The 22,233-nt window shown below is 44.0% G+C and overlaps 1 protein-coding gene across 1 annotated transcript in view; it reads left to right on the top strand.

The window, feature by feature from the left end:
* The window catches only part of LOC139376719 (UBA-like domain containing 1a), a 38,139-nt gene extending 25,118 nt beyond the window's left edge, over positions 1 to 13,021 (top strand). The window contains exon 3 of the mRNA XM_071119592.1: positions 10,618 to 13,021. Coding sequence (XP_070975693.1) covers positions 10,618 to 10,950 — 333 coding nt within the window. The 3' untranslated portion in view covers positions 10,951 to 13,021. The remainder of the gene's footprint in view (positions 1 to 10,617) is intronic.
* Positions 13,022 to 22,233: the final 9,212 nt, after the last annotated feature.

The raw sequence follows: 22,233 nt of genomic DNA, 5'->3' as shown, positions 1-22,233 counted from the left end.
TGAACATTGTTATGTTTGGAGGATAAAGGGGGAGGCTTGCAAGCTGAAGAACACCATCCCAACCGTGAAGCACGGGTGTGGCAGCATCATGTTATGGGGGTGCTTTGCTGCATGAGGGACTGGTGCACTTTAACAGATGGCATCATCAGGAGGAAAATTATGTGGATATATTAAAGCAACATCTCAGGAAGTTAAAGCTTTTGGTTGCAAATGGGTCTTCCAAATGGACAATGACCCCAAGTGTTACGAATCCCTTTTGGCCCGACAGTCTAGGGGAGATAGTAACGAGACCCGTAACATAACTCATGCAAATTATAATAGTGAAAAGTAAGAGTGAGAACAAAATAACCACAGACAACTAAATTACCGTCAAACACATGGTTTATTGGAAAACACACGGTAATGGGGGGGAGCAGAAAAAGGGGCTGAGCTAGACCCAAGGAAAGAAACAATAAGCATCCAAAAACACCCCTAAGCTAGACTAGCCTATTTCAACAACAGCTAACTAACCAAAAATACAGTGGGTGGTCCGCCCAGGTCTAACTAGTGTATTTAACTAAGTTTACCTACGGGTAGTGTATGCCCATGGGCGACTTGTCTTGTTTCCCCCTCTTCCCACCAGCAAACAAACACCATAACCAAAAACAATACTCACAGGTGAGGACAAAGTGATATGGAGGTACTTAAACAAAAGAGAGCTCAATACATAAAGAGAGATAGAGCGACATAGTAGGAGAGGGTGAACCAGAGATCTACAGACATATGGCATTTACAGAGAGATTGAGCTCCAGAGCAAACAACTGACAGGGTTTTTAAACCAAGGGAAAGGAACTGTGATATGGTAGGAAACAGGAGGAGGTGTGTCTTCTGATTGATGATTGGATTGGTGACTCATTGGGGAGTGATGATTTTCACCTGTGAGGGGAGAAGGAGAGAAAAGAACACAGGATACATACACACACACACAGGATTGGCAAAATGGCTTAAGGACAACAAAGTCACTTTAACTCTACCTACATGTATGTACATATTACCTTGACTAACTGGTGCCCCCGCACATTGACTCTGTACCGGTACCCCCTGTATATAGCCTGCACATTGACTCTGTACCGGTACCCCCTGTATATAGCCTGCACATTGACTCTGTACCGGTACCCCCTGTATATAGCCTGCACATTGACTCTGTACCGGTACCCCCTGTATATAGCCTGCACATTGACTCTGTACCGGTACCCCCTGTATATAGCCTGCACATTGACTCTGTACCGGTACCCCCTGTATATAGCCTGCACATTGACTCTGTACCGGTACCCCCTGTATATAGCCTGCACATTGACTCTGTACCGGTACCCCCTGTATATAGCCTGCACATTGACTCTGTACCGGTACCCCCTGTATATAGCCTGCACATTGACTCTGTACCGGTACCCCCTGTATATAGCCTGCACATTGACTCTGTACCGGTACCCCCTGTATATAGCCTGCACATTGACTCTGTACCGGTACCCCCTGTATATAGCCTGCACATTGACTCTGTACCGGTACCCCCTGTATATAGCCTGCACATTGACTCTGTACCGGTACCCCCTGTATATAGCCTGCACATTGACTCTGTACCGGTACGGTACCCCCTGTATATAGCCTGCACATTGACTCTGTACCGGTACCCCCTGTATATAGCCTGCACATTGACTCTGTACCGGTACGGTACCCCCTGTATATAGCCTGCACATTGACTCTGTACCGGTACCCCCTGTATATAGCCTGCACATTGACTCTGTACCGGTACCCCCTGTATATAGCCTGCACATTGACTCTGTACCGGTACCCCCTGTATATAGCCTGCACATTGACTCTGTACCGGTACGGTACCCCCTGTATATAGCCTGCACATTGACTCTGTACCGGTACCCCCTGTATATAGCCTGCACATTGACTCTGTACCGGTACGGTACCCCCTGTATATAGCCTGCACATTGACTCTGTACCGGTACCCCCTGTATATAGCCTGCACATTGACTCTGTACCGGTACGGTACCCCCTGTATATAGCCTGCACATTGACTCTGTACCGGTACCCCCTGTATATAGCCTGCACATTGACTCTGTACCGGTACGGTACCCCCTGTATATAGCCTGCACATTGACTCTGTACCGGTACCCCCTGTATATAGCCTGCACATTGACTCTGTACCGGTACGGTACCCCCTGTATATAGCCTGCACATTGACTCTGTACCGGTACCCCCTGTATATAGCCTGCACATTGACTCTGTACCGGTACCCCCTGTATATAGCCTGCACATTGACTCTGTACCGGTACCCCCTGTATATAGCCTGCACATTGACTCTGTACCGGTACGGTACCCCCTGTATATAGCCTGCACATTGACTCTGTACCGGTACCCCCTGTATATAGCCTGCACATTGACTCTGTACCGGTACGGTACCCCCTGTATATAGCCTGCACATTGACTCTGTACCGGTACCCCCTGTATATAGCCTGCACATTGACTCTGTACCGGTACCCCCTGTATATAGCCTCCACATTGACTCTGTACCGGTACCCCCTGTATATAGCCTGCACATTGACTCTGTACCGGTACCCCCTGTATATAGCCTGCACATTGACTCTGTACCGGTACCCCCTGTATATAGCCTCCACATTGACTCTGTACCGGTACCCCCTGTATATAGCCTGCACATTGACTCTGTACCGGTACCCCCTGTATATAGCCTCCACATTGACTCTGTACCGGTACCCCCTGTATATAGCCTGCACATTGACTCTGTACCGGTACGGTACCCCCTGTATATAGCCTCCACATTGACTCTGTACCGGTACCCCCTGTATATAGCCTGCACATTGACTCTGTACCGGTACGGTACCCCCTGTATATAGCCTCCACATTGACTCTGTACCGGTACCCCCTGTATATAGCCTGCACATTGACTCTGTACCGGTACCCCCTGTATATAGCCTGCACATTGACTCTGTACCGGTACCCCCTGTATATAGCCTGCACATTGACTCTGTACCGGTACCCCCTGTATATAGCCTGCACATTGACTCTGTACCGGTACCCCCTGTATATAGCCTCCACATTGACTCTGTACCGGTACCCCCTGTATATAGCCTCGCTACTGTTATTTAACTGCTGCTCTTTAATTTTGTTTTACTTTTATTTTTTTACTTAACATGTATTTTTCTTAAAACGCCATTGTTGGTTAAGGGCTTGTAAGTAGGAATTTCACTGTAAGGTATTCGGTGCATGTGACAAATACAATTGGATTTGATTCCTTGCTGTGTCACAACTGGCCGTGATTGGGAGTCCGGTATGGTGGCGCACAATTAGCCCAGCGTCGTCCGGGTTAGGATTTATTTAAAAAAATGTTTTATTTAACTAGGCAAGTCAGTTAAGAACAAATTCTTATTTACAATGACGGCCTACCCCGGCCAAACACGGACGACGCTGGGCCAATTGTGCCAATTGCGGGTTTGGCCGGGGTAGGCCGTCATTGTAAATAAGAATTTGTTCTTAACTGACTTGCCTAGTTAAATAAAGGTTAAATAAAAAATAAAAAATAGCAGAAATGTTGTTGGCGGGAAAGATAATGATGGTGAAAGGTGAAGTTACTCCTAGACACTGATCTATGGTCAGTTTTATTTTTTCCCCCCTAATGATTAGCATTAGGATTCGGGGAGGGTAAGCTGATCCTAGGTCTGTGCCTAAGGGCAACTTCTACCCAGAGCTTTGTGGTTATCTAGTTAAACTAATGGATCTGTCTGCAGGTGATGACATGAAACAGCTACCAGAAGGAGAGACAGAGACCTGTAACATGTGGTTGAGTCATATGCAGGGCTACAGCATTCATGTGACGTTACAAGGCAGAGGGGTAACGTTTGAACCCCTCCAGTCTGTGAATGCAGGCTGGATAGTTATAGGGAGGAATATCTGCTTCTCCTTTCAAATTCAATACAAATTGCTCCCTGTAAACAGGGTTTTACTCAGGAATGTTGTCGGTCAGACTGGAAATGACTGCTCATCAGTCTTGCAAGGAGAAGCACAGAGAGAGCAGTGAGGAGTGAGCGACTGAGGCTTAAGCTTCACCAAAGTGGAGGGCTGGTTGGACAGACAGACAGACAGGCAGGCATGTCTAGAGCAGTGCAGGGTGAAACTTCAGATTGGAGTCCACAGTAAACTGCACACAGTAAACAGATCTGTAGAAAGTTAATGACAGATGTGTCTAAGCTTGCTCTAGTCCTATCCATCACCACCAGGTCTGTCTTCCTCATAGCAACGGACCGTCCCCAAGGCAACGCCTCAGTGTTTGCCGTGTTTAGAACACACTCCTAGAACAAATATTCACCAGTTCTCTAAATAATGAATGGTGCGGTCGGTAACATGCATTTCACTTAGTTTAGGTAACATCCATTTCCCCCTGATTGGATGAAAAAACAGAAAAAAATGGCTTCTGAGGGGTTGGGTGAAATGTGGAAGACACTTTTCCATTGAGTGCATTGTTATGCAGCTGACTAGGTATGCCTTTCCCTTCCCCAAATGCGCATGCATGAATGTGCTTTTCTCATTTTAAATGCACATGCCCCCAGTCACCTCAGCCAATCGGATTTGATGCTTTGCCCGCACGCACTGTCCCAGCAGCCTTTTGAAGTATTACCTGACCGTGTCCTTCACAGACAGACACCTCCTAGTTTTAATCTGCTGCCAGCCTAATCAAGCTACTATGGCTTTACAGCAGGCCCTTAATGCTGCAGTCTGCACAGTCCTAGCCTGTGTGTGCTGCCTGGCTACCACTGATATGTGGGAATAAACTGTACATATAGTTTCTCTGAGCATGTGCTTCATCTTAGGATATATTGACATTGTTTGGGACTGCACGGAAAACATCTAGGCTAGGCCTGCTTCGTTTCTCTTTGGATAAACACAAGCAGCACCTAGACAATGACTGCTAGGTTGAGGGCACAGAGACTAGACCTCTACAGTGTGCTGTCTACACTGAGAACAGATCATTTCCCCAATGGAGCAATACATAATCACTCTCTATCCTGTTGTGTGTGTGCGTTAGAGCTGGGCGATATGGACGAAAATCCATATTGCGATTAAATTGTCTGAATTGATGCGATAACGATAAATAGAATGATACGTTTATTAATGTACATCACAGTTTTTTCTAGTAACTTGATGCTTGTAGCAATCAATTGTCCCATTAACAATCATCCATGTTAGCAAACTTGATACATTTCAAACTTCACATTTCTCTAGTATAGGCTACTAAAAATATCAGCAAAAGTAATCGGTATGGCCGGTGTCGTACATTTTTCGGTTCATCGTTCGAGCTCGTGTGTGTGTGTGTGTGTGTGTGTGTGTGTGTGTGTGTGTGTGTGCGTGTGCGTGTGCGTGTGCGTGTGCGTGTGCGTGTGTGCGTGTGTGCGTGTGTGCGTGTGTGCGTGAAGGGCATATGTGAGCTCAGCAGTAAAACAATCTGGGGTGGTCTGTTTAACGGTGGATGTGTTAGATATCTGAGTAGAGTGAATAGGGAGGAAGTAGAGGGGGTAACCATGAAGGACAGGAAGCTACCTCTCGCTGCAGGGTGTCTCTTTACACATAGGACAGGAAATAGACTGGAGACATGACACAGCACTTCCTGTTAGAGGGCAACAGAGACATGCTCACCCTTCATATCATGCCGCTCATCGGGGCTAAATCTGGATGCATACATGACACATTCTCAAAATGAGCATTCATCACACGTTGGGCTTTTCTTACACTAGTTTTGTTCTTTGTACCTTGTTTACCTGCTGTTGGGAGTTGAACGCTGTGTAATAATGGCTTGTTGTAGTTCCAGGTCTTTAGACAAACCTTTTCAGTTGATAGCACCAGCACATGATTTGGTCGCACCATTTTTTCACAGCTACTTGGCAACAATAACTGTCTCATAATGTAGCTGCATTCCATTCAGAACCAGGATAATAATGACTAGCCATCTTTTAAATTAGCATGCCCTTGCAGGGCTTGACATTCAGGTACATTTGGCAGTGGCACCCAGGGCCAGTGCCATCTGAAAGCTACTGGACCAAATGAAAATAACACTTGCCCGGGAAAGCGGATGATGCGTGCATAATTTAAATGTTATCTTTAATCTGAGTGCTATAGTAGCCTACCTACCCTCCATACACAAATAATTACATTTTAACTTGACAGTATCACAATTACATTGATTGCACAATCTCAAAAAGGGTGTTATTGTTAGTGTTTTTAACAGACACTACAGTTGTAGAACCCTTAAAATGGGTTTGATCTTTTCATAAATTCAGTTTTTGAAGTAAAATATTTCTATGTTTATGAGGTATTCGGTCTCAAAATCACACTTTTTTTAATAGAAAAATGACAAAATCTGGATGTTCTAAATCCACAACAATGCTTATGGAGACCCCTTTTAAGGTCGGGAAACATTACCAAAAAAATGTGGAGTGTGTTGTTGCCTTTTTAATTCAATTGTAGCTAGAGACCTTGTTTAGCTAGCGGTGTTTTCGTACTGTACAATGTGTGATGGCAGAGTTAGCAAAACAAATGCCCCGCGATTGATACAAATCATCATGATATCATTCTGCCAGGTAAGCAGGCCTACCTTGCCATCAAAATGGACTGTAATTGGGAAGTTTTTTTGAGAAAGCATTTCCAAATGTTCCTTCAAACAGCGCATGACTGAATTGAGCGTCGCAAAGATTTAACCAAGACTTCGGACTAAACTTTTTGAAAACCTGGTCTGCATGCCCATTGTTGCGTACCCATTGCTGTTTGAATAAACCTGGTCTGCATGCCCATTGTTGCGTACCTATTGCTGTTTGAATAAACCTGGTCTGCATGCCCATTGTTGCGTACCCATTGCTGTTTGAATAAACCTGGTCTACATACCCATTGTTGCGTACCCATTGCTGTTTGAATAAATCTGGTCTGCATGCCCATTGTTGCGTACCCATTGCTGTTTGAATAAACCTGGTCTGCATGTCCATTGTTGCGTACCCATTGCTGTTTGAATAAACCTGGGCTGCATGCCCATTGTTGCGTACCCATTGCTGTTTGAATAAACCTGGTCTGCATGCCCATTGTTGCGTACCCATTGCTGTTTGAATAAACCTGGTCTGCATGCCCATTGTTGCGTACCCATTGCTGTTTGAATAAACCTGGTCTGCATGCCCATTGTTGCGTACCCATTGCTGTTTGAATAAACCTGGTCTGCATGACCATTGTTGCGTACCCATTGCTGTTTGAATAAACCTGGTCTGCATGCCCATTGTTGCGTACCTATTGCTGTTTGAATAAACCTGGTCTGCATGCCCATTGTTGCGTACCCATTGCTGTTTGAATAAACCTGGTCTGCATGCCCATTGTTGCGTACCCATTGCTGTTTGAATAAATCTGGTCTGCATGCCCATTGTTGCGTACCCATTGCTGTTTGAATAAACCTGGTCTGCATGTCCATTGTTGCGTACCCATTGCTGTTTGAATAAACCTGGGCTGCATGCCCATTGTTGCGTACCCATTGCTGTTTGAATAAACCTGGTCTGCATGCCCATTGTTGCGTACCCATTGCTGTTTGAATAAACCTGGTCTGCATGCCCATTGTTGCGTACCCATTGCTGTTTGAATAAACCTGGTCTGCATGCCCATTGTTGTGTACCCATTGCTGTTTGAATAAACCTGGTCTGCATGCCCACTGTTGTGTACCCATTGCTGTTTGAATAAACCTGGTCTGCATTCCCATTGTTGCGTACCCATTGCTGTTTGAATAAACCTGGTCTGCATGCCCATTGTTGCGTACCCATTGCTGTTTGAATAAACCTGGTCTGCATGCCCATTGTTGTGTACCCATTGCTGTTTGAATAAACCTGGTCTGCATGCCCACTGTTGTGTACCCATTGCTGTTTGAATAAACCTGGTCTGCATGCCCATTGTTGCGTACCCATTGCTGTTTGAATAAACCTGGTCTGCATGCCCATTGTTGCGTACCCATTGCTGTTTGAATAAACCTGGTCTGCATGCCCATTGTTGTGTACCCATTGCTGTTTGAATAAACCTGGTCTGCATGCCCACTGTTGTGTACCCATTGCTGTTTGAATAAACCTGGTCTGCATTCCCATTGTTGCGTACCCATTGCTGTTTGAATAAACCTGGTCTGCATGCCCATTGTTGCGTACCCATTGCTGTTTGAATAAACCTGGTCTGCATGCCCATTGTTGTGTACCCATTGCTGTTTGAATAAACCTGGTCTGCATGCCCACTGTTGTGTACCCATTGCTGTTTGAATAAACCTGGTCTGCATTCCCATTGTTGCGTACCCATTGCTGTTTGAATAAACCTGGTCTGCATGCCCACTGTTGTGTACCCATTGCTGTTTGAATAAACCTGGTCTGCATGCCCACTGTTGTGTACCCATTGCTGTTTGAATAAACCTGGTCTGCATTCCCATTGTTGCGTACCCATTGCTGTTTGAATAAACCTGGTCTGCATTCCCATTGTTGCGTACCCATTGCTGTTTGAATAAACCTGGTCTGCATTCCCACTGTTGTGTACCCATTGCTGTTTGAATAAACCTGGTCTGCATTCCCATTGTTGCGTACCCATTGCTGTTTGAATAAACCTGGTCTGCATTCCCATTGTTGCGTACCTATTGCTGTTTGAATAAACCTGGTCTGCATGCCCATTGTTGCGTACCCATTGCTGTTTGAATAAACCTGGTCTGCATTCCCATTGTTGCGTACCCATTGCTGTTTGAATAAACCTGGTCTGCATTCCCATTGTTGCGTACCCATTGCTGTTTGAATAAACCTGGTCTGCATTCCCATTGTTGCGTACCCATTGCTGTTTGAATAAATCTGCATCATAAAGAAAAAGTGAAACAAAAACAAACTTTACCAACAGAAACATATTTCACTGGTCCCCCAGTGTTGAGCCCTCCTTCAGTAGTAGCCTGTGTAACAGCTTGTTGTTGTGGTCAGCTAGAAACAGTAGGTCTATAATATTAGGCCTATCTATGTGGAGTAAAGGAAACTGGCCCTGGACCAACCAGGCCTCTTGGAGTGAGATCCTTTTTGTTTTTGAGGAGTGTGTTCTGAAAAAAGTGTTTCAATCTACCTGACCTGGCTTGTGACCTGCACGGAGGTGCTGGTTGGTTGGTCCATGTTGTTTTGGGCTGGATAGGGGGTTGTACTGTATATGGGTTCTTTCTGACATCGTTGTCCTCACCCACACCACCATCGTCGTCACTGAAGGAGCTACTACCAGAGATGGCACCGTGACAATCAGGTGATCTGCTAACATGATGTGAGGTCATGGAGGGTCACCTTGTTAATAGGGAAATATAACACTGAATGAGTTTCCAATACCTTTCAGAGAGTATATTTATGTGATCAAAGCCATTCCCAGTGGACTAACTGCACTAATGAAAAATAATATGAGCTTTGATGATGATCACAGAGCTGATCCAGAACTCAGTCTGGAAGGCGTGGACTTACTTGAGAAATCAAAGTGGGCGTGGGTTTACTTGAGAAATCAGAGTGGGCGTGGGCTTACTTGAGAAATCTTGTAACAAATACATAAGACACATTTCCAGTCAAACAACCAATTTATGCCTTCGAGGTAAAACCAAATATTGTAACATGTTGGTTGATGCCTTACAAATACTGTACACCAAACAAACTTAAGGAAGTGCTCTCCTAAGATTTTACATAAGATATCACGTATCCATGTAATTCCATGTTGTCCAAATTTGTCGACGTTGATATGTGTTATCTGCAAAAAAAAAGGTGAAAATCTGACACACTAGGTTCTACTGTATGAGGGTAAGTCTGTGATAGATTTCTGGGAAAACCTTGCAACTTTTAGGCAACTACCCATGTTTTTGACATGAAGGTTATACTATGCTACTATTGCGAGGATGACAAGACCATTGAAATTATTGTGATTTTTTTAACATTCTTGTTGCCAAATACACAATCAATACACAAATACACAATCAACAATTCTAGAATTCTATACCAAAATGACAAATATTTGATTTAATTTCATCATCTAGTTAACACATTATCCCTACTTAATAACAAAAATAATGACATCTTCTTGAATCATTATGAGATCATGTGTTTGGAGTCTGTTGTTTTTACCGGTGGGCTTTGTTTTGTGTTAGACGTGTTTGATTTACTGATGTAAGTTGTTGATTGCTGATCATTTGTAGAATTAATATTTGTGCCTGATATTTGTAATGTGTACAAAAAAACAACAACAAAAAACGTTGTTAGGAACAGAACAAAGAGGAGGAGAGGAATGTCATCAGGATCCTCAGGGACAGAGAGGACAGGATCCCCCTACATTCCCCTCTCTGTTTTGGACGGACCTTATACAGGCTTAGATATACAGGCATCCTCATCCTGGATGTAGTGATGGTGTGAAACAAACTGGATGCACGGCAGTGATAGTGTGAAACGTATAGTGATAAGTGTGATAATGATAATTATATCACATTGTGTGATGTATATGGATGTGCTCCTCCGTACGTCTTCTCGCCCCCTAAAATCTCTCTTCATCTCTCTCTTCCAGATGTGCACCCCAGCCAACACACCGGCCACCCCGCCCAACTTCCCTGATGCCCTCACCATGTTCTCCCGTCTCAAGGCTTCAGAGAGCTTCACCTCCAGCAGCCCCATGGCCTCCATGGCCACCTCTCCCCCTCCTCCACACGGTTGCTGGGGCGTGCCCCCACTCCCCATGCCCATGAGTGGCCCACAGGGTCAGGGACTCTGGACTCAGGGGCAGCCCCCTTCGCAGCCCCCCTCCAACCCCGCAGTCTGGCCCACGGGGGTCACCGTTAACCCCCACCAGCACCCAGCCACCGAACAGAAGGCGAGTGTGGCCATGGAGGCCGAGAGATGAGGGGCCAGGACTAGACGGCGGGGGGGGGGGGGGGGGGGGGGGAGTGAAGGTGTGTCTCTTTCCAATTGAGGGTGGTAGGGTGGAGATAGAGACAGCTACACAAACCAAGAAAAACCAAGCAAGTACTAAACGTGGACAATTCAAGAAGTGGAAACAATGCAAATAAGAAATCAAACGTTTTTTTTTTAAAGAAGCGCACACACTTAGTAATAAGAAAGAGAGCAACTGAAATCTTTGTTTAGAAAAAATTATTCTCAGTAAATGCATAGATAAGAGAAATGTATGGAACAAAAAATCTTCAAGTCCAAGGATTATACTTCTGATGTTTTCTGAGACAAGGACTTAAAGCAGCAACTGTTTCTGCTCTCTCTTTTCATCTGTCCAAGTGTTTATACTCTACTAGGAACATGTTATAGAGAGTGTGTGCACTGCATGGAGAGAGGGGATCTGGCAGTAGTGTTTATACTCTACTAAGAACATGTTATAGAGAGTGTGTGCACTGCATGGAGAGAGGGGATCTGTCAGTACAGTGTTTATACTCTACTAGGAACATGTTATAGAGAGTGTGTACACTGCATGGAGAGAGGGGATCTGGCAGTACAGTGTTTATACTCTACTAGGAACATGTTATAGAGAGTGTGTGCACTGCATGGAGAGAGGGGATCTGGCAGTACAGTGTTTATACTCTACTAGGAACATGTTATAGAGAGTGTGGTGTGTACACTGCATGGAGAGAGGGGATCTGGCAGTACAGTGTTTATACTCTACTAGGAACATGTTATAGAGAGTGTGTGCACTGCATGGAGAGAGGGGATCTGGCAGTACAGTGTTTATACTCTACTAGGAACATGTTATAGAGAGTGTGTACACTGCATGGAGAGAGGGGAGCTGCAGAGGGGATCTGGCAGTACAGTGTTTATACTCTACTCATCACAAACGTGTCTGTGTGCAGTGTGTTACCATCTCACACAAACACACACGCACAGCAGAGCAGAAGAAACAGCGACCTAGTTTTCATTACCCATCGTAAGGTGGGACTCTTCTTACCTCACCTAGTCGTCACCTGACTTCTTTCAGCCTATCAGGGATTCTCAACTGTTTGACAACACAGGACTTTTTTTTTTTTAAACCAATTGTGATTTTTCAGCTCTGGTATTTGCTCATGTTGACGATGATATTGTTCACTGCTATAGCTTTTCTTTCCAACGAGGGGTGATGCTTTCCTATTAACCTGGTCTGGAAGATAGAACTGTCCACTGCAAGGTTTCTGCAGATTTGGGTATTATATAAAAATCATGGTTTGATATATTATAGTTTAATATGTTTTTTTTCTTGGTGGGTGGGATTTGGGAGTGGGCGGGGTTTCTTTAGGTTGTGTTTGGGAAGAGCTGATCGGCGAGGAGAAAAAACAGACTACTATACTATTTGCAAAGCAGAACTTGCCACTTTGCATGATGTGCTCATAATGTATACTGTTTTTTTGTAGCAAACGTACATGATCTCTGGCTGTGGGGGTAGGGGATACTACATTTAAACCTTTATTTTACTAGGCACGTCAGTTAAGAACAAATTCTTATTCACAATGACGGTCTACATGGTGTTTTCCATTCCCTCTGGTGTATCATTTGTATTGCAGCATTATACAACTGGGCATCCCGTGCACTGTGATCCTGCCTATAGCAGGCTATGAAAGGCATTGATTCAAGGCAATATTCACATGCAGGGTCGGCCCCATTCAGTTCTGTTGTCATTGGGTTATTTAAATTGAATAAAGTATATAAAATAAAACCTAGCTAGAAATATTTTTTCTTTTTTTTTTAGGAATAAATAAACAAGGAATAACTTCTTTGGACAATATAATAATGATTATGAGTAAACCATCTTTAAATTGACTAAAATAATGTTTCAGTTCATCCCTTATCCACCATTTTGTTTGAATCCGGGCGTCTCGGGATGGTTTTCCCCCTGTATGACTGTATTGATATACCATTTCCACAATATTTGTGGACTACCTGATAATTAACTTATCATTTTTTGTGTTCCTAAATAAATATTGTATGTTGACCTTCAAGGTATGACGTATGTCTCTTTAGTTGTGACTGAATTTACTCTAGCTGGTGGGTGAAAGAGAGATGGAGATTTAGAGACGAGAGGGGTAGAGAGAGATTGATATATACTGAACAAAAATATAAATGCAACAATTTCAAGATTTTACTAAGTTAGAGTTCATATAAGGGAATCAGTCAATTGAAATAAATTCATTAGGCCCTATTCTATGGATTTCACATAACTGGGCAGTGGCACAGCCATGGGTGGGCCTGGGAGGGCATATGCCCACCCACTGGGGCGTCAGGCCCAGCCAATCAGAATTAGTTTTTTCCCCACAAAGAGGGATTTATTACAGACAGAAATACTCCTCAGTTTCATCAGCTGTTCAGGTGGCTGGTCTCAGACGATCCCACAGTGTCACGGCATTCATTCGAAGAAGGTGAAGACCAAGGTGCAGAGTGGTACATGTTCATATTATTTATTCTGACTGAACACTGAATACAAAATAACTAAAAGAATAGCCGAAACAGTTCTGACAGGTGCAACAAACAATAAACAGAAAATAACCACCCACAACTAACAGTGGGAAAACAGGCTGCCTAAGTATGGTTCTCAATCAGAGACAACGAAAGACAGCTGCCTCTGATTGAAAACCACACCCGACCAAACACAGAAATCCAAAACATAGAAAATGAACATGGAATGCCCACCCTAGTCACACCCTGGCCTAAACAAAATAGAGAATTAAAACCTCTCTATGGCCAGGGTGTGACACACAGGTGAAGAAGCCGGATATGGAGGTCCTGGGCTGGCATGGTTACACACGGTCTGCGGTATTTAGTTCAGTTGGACGTACTGCCGAATTCTCTAAAACAACGTTAGAGGCGGGTTATGGTAGAAATTAACATTCAATTATCTGGCAACAACTCTGGTAAACATTCCTCTAGTCAGCATGCCAATTGCACGTTCTCTCAAAACTTGAGACATCTGTAGAATTGTGTTGTGTGACAAAACTGCACATTTTAGAGTGGCCTTTTATTGTCCCCAGTACAAGGTGCACCTGTGTAATGATCATGCTGCTTAATCAGATTCTTGATATGCCACAGCTGTCAGGTGGATGGAGTATCTTGGCATAGGAGAAATGCTCACCAAAGCATCACCGGGGGCAAATTACCTGTCCTCCATGACACCTACAGCACCCGATGTCACAGGAAGGCCAAAAAGATCATCAAGGACATCAACCACCCGAGCCACTGCCTGTTCACACCACTACCATCCAGAAGGCGAGGTCAGTACAGGTGCATCAAAGCTGGGACCGAGAGATTGAAAAACAGCTTCTATCTCAAGGCCATCAGACTGCTAAACAGCAATTACTAACTCAGAGAGGCTGCTGCCTACATTGAGACCCAATCACTGGCCACTTTAATAAACCGATCACTAGTCACTTTATACAATGCACTCTAAATAATGCCACTTTAATAATGTTTACATATCTTACATTACTCATACCACATGTATATACTGTATTTTATACCATCTATTGCACCTTTGCCATCGCTCATCCATATACTTACATGTACATATTCTCATTCACCTCTTTAGATTTGTGTGTATTAGGTTGTTGTTAGGAAATTGTTTGATTACTTGTTAGATATTACTACACTGTTGGAACTAGAAGCACAAGCATTTCGCTACACTCGCATGAACATCTGCTAACCATGTGTATGTGACAAATAACATTTATTTTGATGCATATTTGTGCACATAATTTGAGAGAAATACGCTTTTTGTGGGTATGGAACATTTCTGGGATCTTTTATTTCAGCTCATGAAACCAACACTTTACATGTTGCGTTCATAATGTTGTTCAGTATAGATAGAGAAAAGAGTTGGAGGAGAAAGAAAGGGAGAGTCAGCTTGGGTGAACCGAAATGTGTTAACAGTGACACAGAGAAGATGGATGAATCCTAATTATCACGCCTGGCTACTCAAGCGAGGAAAAGGAATTTAATCCACCAGACCAGTGTCAGACAGAAAGACTCCTAACTCCTGTTTAACCAGTAGGCTACCGCCTGCTTTTCCCTCAATACTGGTCTGACAACTATGCTGACTGGGCACTGATGATTATGTTTAGGCTCTCCTGCATGTGAGGTCATCAAGGCTGTGGGGAGGGGGTGTGTGTGGACGTGTGTAGGCTCTCGTGACAGGCTGGTAACGTGCAAGATTAGGTTCTGGATTCCGAGATTCGTTTATGTGAGTTTTTCTTCCTCACCACCACCTTATTAGAAAGAGCCACATACACACCTACTGTAGCAACGCTGAGCTGTAAGTATTGGATGAGATACAACTGATCCAACAGACGGAAAGAATGACACATAAAAAGGGAAGGTGTGGAGTCCGACAGAGAATAGATTAAAGAGTAGGAGAGAGACCGTCATTTGATTTGATAGAGGGTTTGATCAAGAAGGCAGCCATCCCTCCTTTTACCTCCCAGAATAAAAGAGTTGTCCATGTAAACACAAACACCAGCTGTTTCCAACACACACACACACACACACACACGAGACGCACACTCATAAACAGACACATACAAACACATCCGTCCTATCGTCATAGTAACGGTGAGGTCACTGAGTTTTGAGTTTGTCCTCAGCTCACCGCTGCCTGCTTCACACTCCTCAGCAGGAAATGAGTGAGAGCTCCTTTGATTCCTGTGAGCCCTGCCCTTCCCAACACAGCGTTGTGTGTGTGTGAGTGATTCAAAGCACTGCCAACTTGGCACTGGGCTGTGGCTCTGAGCCTGTGGGAGCAGGCATGGGACCCAGCCTGACTAACAGTACCCAGAGTATTCTGTCTCGTACACACACACACACACACACACACACCATAACACACACACACTGTTGTGTTTAGAGCACCACAGAACAGCACAGCCTGGTACAGTATGGTGCAGTGGAGGCAGTTGGCCAAAATACACTCACATGATAATGAGACCTGAAGACTAACATCAAGGCTTTAGCTCAGCGTGCTAACACGGTACTGAGTCACGCAGACCAGACCACCCAGGTTGGATACCTGTTTAGTTGGTTGCTATAGAAGAGTAGGCTATGGTGTAGATTTTCCATGACACAGCCAACCACATTACACAGCACAGTAGCACTGCTCACAGAAACTCAATACAGCATATCCAATGTTAGACTAAAACCTTATAGCAACGCTTACAGGAAAATTGCATATAATCTAATAATGACAAAGTCAGAGTTTCATACATAGGCTTCTCTCAAACCATTTGCAAGGCCACCAATATTAGAAAGCAGCCTTCGAGTCCAACCACTCTAGTCAGGAATGCTGGACTTTAGTGTACGCTTTCACTGGAGCTGGCACTGGACCACACTGAGATAGCAGTTTCAGGCGCAAATTGCCCTTCACCACAGATCTAGGATCAGCCTACCCAACCCTAATCCTAGGGTGGGAAACTCAAAACTGACCTTGGTGTCCTAGGGGTAATTTCATCATAGGCTGAGTAGGCCAGCCAGGCAGGAGAGATAAAGGGAGAGTATCAATCAAATCTATTTTTATAAAGCCCTTTTTATATCAGCAGTTGTCACACAGATACCCATCCTAAATCCCCAAACGGCAAGCAATGCAAATGTAGAAGCACAGTGGCTAGAAAAAAACCTGGAGAGGAACCATACTCGAAGGGGTGGTCAGTGCTCTTCTGGCTGTGCCGGGTGGAGATTGTAAGAGTACATGGCTATTAAGGTCAGACCAGTCTTCAAGATGATCAAATGTTCATAGATGACCAGCAGGGTCAAATAATAATCACTGTGTTTATAGAGGGTGCAACCAGTCAGCACCTGGGGTGTAAATGTCAGTTGTTTTTTCTTAACTGAGCGTTCAGAGGCTGAGACAACTGGTGCGAGAGAGAAAGAGGGATAACATCTAGTAGAGGTGCGTAAAGGAGAGCAGGGGAGAGTGGAGGGCATGGTGGTATTGGGTGCGTTGGTAACCTGGCCCCTGAGTCTCTCCGGGTGAGGCTGAGGACGGTTGGTTCCTTAATAAATGTCCACGAGTTAGCAGAAAATGGGACAAAGGTTGTAACATGCTGGAAGGGAGGGGCAGGAGGGAAAGAGAGAAGTAAGACAAAAGAAACATTGTGAGTGTGTCAATAAGAGAGAGAAATAGACTGCACGAGAGAGGGAGAGATTAATATAGATGGATCCATTAAAAATCTATTCCAACTCTCCGCTGGTCCATTCTAGTGTTTTATAGTGTTGAAACTCAGCCAGAGAGAAGACTACAGGGAGATATCTCTACTCACCTCACTGCCCTCACACTCACAGCAAATCACCGTTACAAACACTAGCCAGGATACCATTCAAATATACTTAAATACTCTCACGAACAGACATATAACTCATACACATAATAAGATAGTACAATAGGTACAGTGCTTTATTATCCATGTTTGTTAGAGAGATGGACCTGTACATTTCACAGTGCAATGGCTCTGTGCAATGTATGTAGCCTACCATGTGAATGAGATGCTCCAGTTATTCTCTACAGCAGCAGTATCAGTAGCTACAGTCAGCAGTAGCCTGTACTAACTGGCCTTGACATGCACCCTGTGAACCTACAGTAGCATGACAATGCCCCATGCAGCTTCAGCCCTTCCATGGTCCACTTCCTAAGTGGGGCACAAAAGGCTGGTTTATTGTGCCTCTGTTCTGTGGCGTGTCAGTACTGCCTGAGTAAACACATTAGCACGCCTCTTAACACTGCAGATATAGGCTGGACAGGGCTGGACATACACACACACACACACACACACACACACACACACACACACACACACACACACACACACACACACACACACACACACACACACACACACACACACACAGTGAAGGCCTAGACCTGTCTGAAAAAAATCAACTTGGCTCCTAAGACCGTCACGAACTTCCACATATGCACCATCGAGGGCATTCTGTCAAGCTGTATCACCGCCTGGTACAGTAACCCGCAGCCACAGGGCTCCCCAGAGGGGTGGTGCGGTCAGTCCAACGCATCATCGGAGGCACACTGCCTGCCCTCCAGGACATCTACAGCACCCGGTGTCACAGGAAGGCCAAGAAGATCATCAAAGACCTCAGCCAGCTGACCAACGGCCTGTTCACCTTGCTACAATCTAGAAGGCAGAGACAGTAAAGGTGAATCAAAGCTGGGACCGAGAGACTGAGAAACAGCTTCTATCTCCTGACATGGCTCATTCTGATATGGCTCGTTCTGACATCTAATTTATTGATATTTGTGTGTGTGTGTGTGTGCGTGTGTGTGTGGTGCAATGGACTAGACCAGCACCAAGTATGTTCTACTGTGATGATGTGTCGTTGGGGAGACAGCTGCTCTTCTGTGTCCTGAATATGCTGCAGCAGGAGAGAGGTGGAGGGAGGGGAAAAGGAAGAGGAGACAGGGGGAGGAAGAGATTGAGAAAGAAAGAAAGAAAGAAAGCAGAAGAGTGACTAGTGGCTGTGAGTCTCTTATGTTATGTGTCAGTTCTTTCATTCTCATGGCATTACTCACCTCGAGGCCAGCTGCTTAGTGCTACATGGGAAGTAACCTTAATGTTTTAATTCAGACATATTGAGCGCACACACACACACACCAACCGAGTACAGAGGAGTTTATTGATGAGAACTCAGAGGCTGAATAGGAACAGAATTCTGTGGTGTAATCCGGCCATGATTCAATCTTCCAGATCAGTGGTTCCCAAACTTTTATAGTCCTGTATCCCTTCAAAACATTCAACCTCCAGCTGCATACAGGGTCAGCGCACTCTCAAATGTTGTTTTTTGCCATCAATGTAAGCCTGCCACACACACACACACACTATACAATACATGCATTAAACATAAGAATGAGTGTGAGTTTTTGTCACAACCCGGCTCGTGGGAAGTGACAAAGATTATAGCACCAGGGCACAAATAATAATATAATAATAATCAATACTTTTGCTCTTTCTTTAGCCATCTTACATATAAAACCTTATTCACAATTTTTGATGAACAAATCACTCACCACAGGTTAATGAGAAGGGTGTGCTTGAAAGGATGCACATAACTCTGCAGTGTTGGGTTGTATTGGAGAGAGTCTCTGTCTTAAATCATTTTCCACATACAGTCTGTGCCTGTATTTAGTGGTCATGCTAGTGAGAGTGAAGAATTCACTCTCACACAGGTACATGGTTGCAAAGGGCATCAGTGTCTTAACAGCACGATTTGCCAAGGCAGGAAACTCTGAGCGCAGCCCTATCCAGAAATCTGGCAGTGGCTTCTGATTTAAATTGACATTTTCACAGAACCGCTGGTTGCAATTTGGATGAGGCTCTCTTGTTCAGATATTGGTAAGTGGACTGGAGGCAGGACATGAAATGGATAATGAATCCAGTTGTTTATGTCATCCATTTCGGGAAAGTACCTGCATAATTGCGCACCCAGCTCACTAAGGTGCTTCGCTATATCACATTTGACATTGTTCGTAAGCTTGAGTTCATTTGCACACAAAAATCATACCATGATGGAAAGACCTGTGTGTTGTCCTTGTTAATGCAGACAGAAGAGCTCCAACTTCTTAATCATAGCCTCAATTTTGTCCTGCACATTGAATATAGTTGCGGAAAGTCCCTGTAATCCTAGATTCAGATCATTCAGGTGAGAAATAATATCACCCAGATTGGACTGTCGTGTGAGAAACTCATCACACAAGCGGTCAGACAAGTGAAAATGATGGTCAGTAAAGAAAACTTTAAGCTCGTCTCGCTATTCAAAAAAACGTGTCAATATTTGCCCCTTGAAAACCAGAGCACTTCTGTATGTTGTAAAAGCGTTACATGGTCGCAGAATTGTTTTGGTCGCAGAATTGTTTTGTACCTTTATTTAACTAGGCAAGTCAGTTACGATCAAATTGTAATTTACAATGACAGCCTAGGAACAGTGGGTTAACTGCCTTGTTCAGGGACAGAAAGACAGATGTTTACCTTGTCAGCTCGGGGATTCAATCTAGCAACCTTTCGGTTACTGGCCCAACGCTATACCCACTAGGCTACCTGCCACCCCACAATAAGGCTGTCACATAACATAATGTGGAAAATATCAAGGGGTCTGAATACTTTCCGAATGCCCTGTATATATTCTGTTTACTACACTGAAAACAGACTTAAAAGACACCAAAAACAATTTAGTCTAATCAGTGTTACTAAATATCAAGTGGCTTTTAGACTTGTTGAATGCCAATGCCGTCCTCCTCTCTTCCATGTTGGCAAAATGGTCCATGTCTCTGTACACTTTTAGTTCTGGTTTTATTTGGCTACCTAGCTAAAATGCTTGCTAGCCTAAATTCCTTTTCAAATCCCCATCTCCATCCATGAGTTAGTAAAAGGCCGATATAGCAAGGTAGCTACCGCAAATGTGATTTGATTGGTGTGAAGCCGAATCCAAACTGGCCTCCCTTAGGGGGCGTTTCGGCGCGCCAGGACAACCCACAGTTCAGCTCAGTCCGATGCGGATTGGCTAATTATTTTACTGAAAAAAATGATCAAGGGAGGCCAAATACTTTCTGGCATCAATCAAATGATACAGCAGCAACATCTCATACTCTTTTTGTTCCAGACAGCATCAGATACATGGGCTTCACATACTGAGACAGAGGGGCGCTGTTTCCTTCGCTCGGATGATTTCTCCAGATTCAGCCACTTGTGAATTGAAGGAAAATTATAAAAACAGAGACAAAAGACTAATTATGTTCAAATTGTATTTTTTTTATTGGTAAAATATTTGGGGAAGCCTGGCTTCCTTTGACATCCATGAATATATGCCACTGTCCATGGGAGGTAACACAAACAGCTGGCATCACTGACATGGATGCTCTTTTCCTGTCACTCGATCTGTGTCACATCTCACAGGAGGGCATAGGGAGCAGCAGGACAGATCACCCATGAAGAGATGTTTTGTGTGTGTCTGTGCGCGCGTGTGTGTGTAATTGTTGCTAATGAATGGCGATTAGTAGACACCCTGTGGGAGGATACCTGAACTAGGATCCCTCATGTCACCTGGGAGAGAGAAAGAGAATGGAGAGAGAGAATCAAGGAAGAGTTGGAATGAGAGGGAGAGAGGGAGGAGGATTGGTAGTGTGGGTGTGTGGGAGGAGTGGAAAGGAGGAAGCAGAGAAAAGGGGGCAGACTTCTTTGTCTGGTAGTTAATATTCCATCTCTGTATGATGCAGCAAGGCAGGGGGAGGGAGGCATGTAACACAGATAGCTGTTCTACTGAAGACATACCAAAGAACTCTTCAATATGACATGCTGCAGGCTGCATTGGCATCTATGAGAGGCTGCCCTCTAGTGGTGGTAAAAACCACAATATATATTGTATCATAAGGTACCCACTCTATACCACTATTTAAGAGGCTTCAATATAAATAAATAAGGCCAACACGATAAGGCTACAGCAACTGCTATTCTTATCTGCATAAACTGACTACAGCTACAATGATTTATGATTAAAGCAGCTGGTGATTGTGTTTCAATATGAATGAGAAGTTGTGTACAGTAGTTATTATTGTGAATATAGGTCAGGATGGAATTAGCTCACTTCCTGTTCTATTCTGATGAAGTGGCTGCATGTTTTATTGACTTGATTATGATTATGGTGGCTGGCTGGGGTCAAACAGAGCCAGTCTCACTGGGTATGATGTTTATTGTTTACTCTATATTAGGGGTATTTGAGACCTAGGTTCAAATACATATGCATTTGAATATTTGTTATTTAAAATTGTTTCTGTGTATTTGAGTATTTTCAAATACACAGCCCAAAACAAGTACTTTAATTGGAGTATTTTAATGTCTATTTGTAAAAACCAAATAGTATTTGAAATGATTTTCAAACAGTTTAAAATGCAATTTTCAAATACCTAGGTTAAAAAAGGTATGGGAGTCCACACTGAGTGTACAAAACATTAGGAACACCTGCACCTTTCATGACAGACTGACCAGGTGAATCCAGTTGAATGCTACGATCCCTTGATGTCACCTGTTAAATCCACTTAAATCAGTGTAGATGAAGGGGAGGTAAAAAAACAAACCGTTAAGCCTTGAGACAAAACATTTAAGTGCCTTTGACCGGGGTATGGTAGTAGGAGCCAGGCGCACCGGTTTCAGTGTGTCAAGAACTGCAA

This window comes from Oncorhynchus clarkii, chromosome 20 (assembly GCF_045791955.1).
Source record: "Oncorhynchus clarkii lewisi isolate Uvic-CL-2024 chromosome 20, UVic_Ocla_1.0, whole genome shotgun sequence".
In the NCBI taxonomy this organism is placed as follows: Eukaryota; Metazoa; Chordata; class Actinopteri; order Salmoniformes; family Salmonidae; genus Oncorhynchus; species Oncorhynchus clarkii.
Note: the sequence above shows the minus strand (reverse complement) of the source record. Positions and strands in the feature narration are given on the sequence as shown.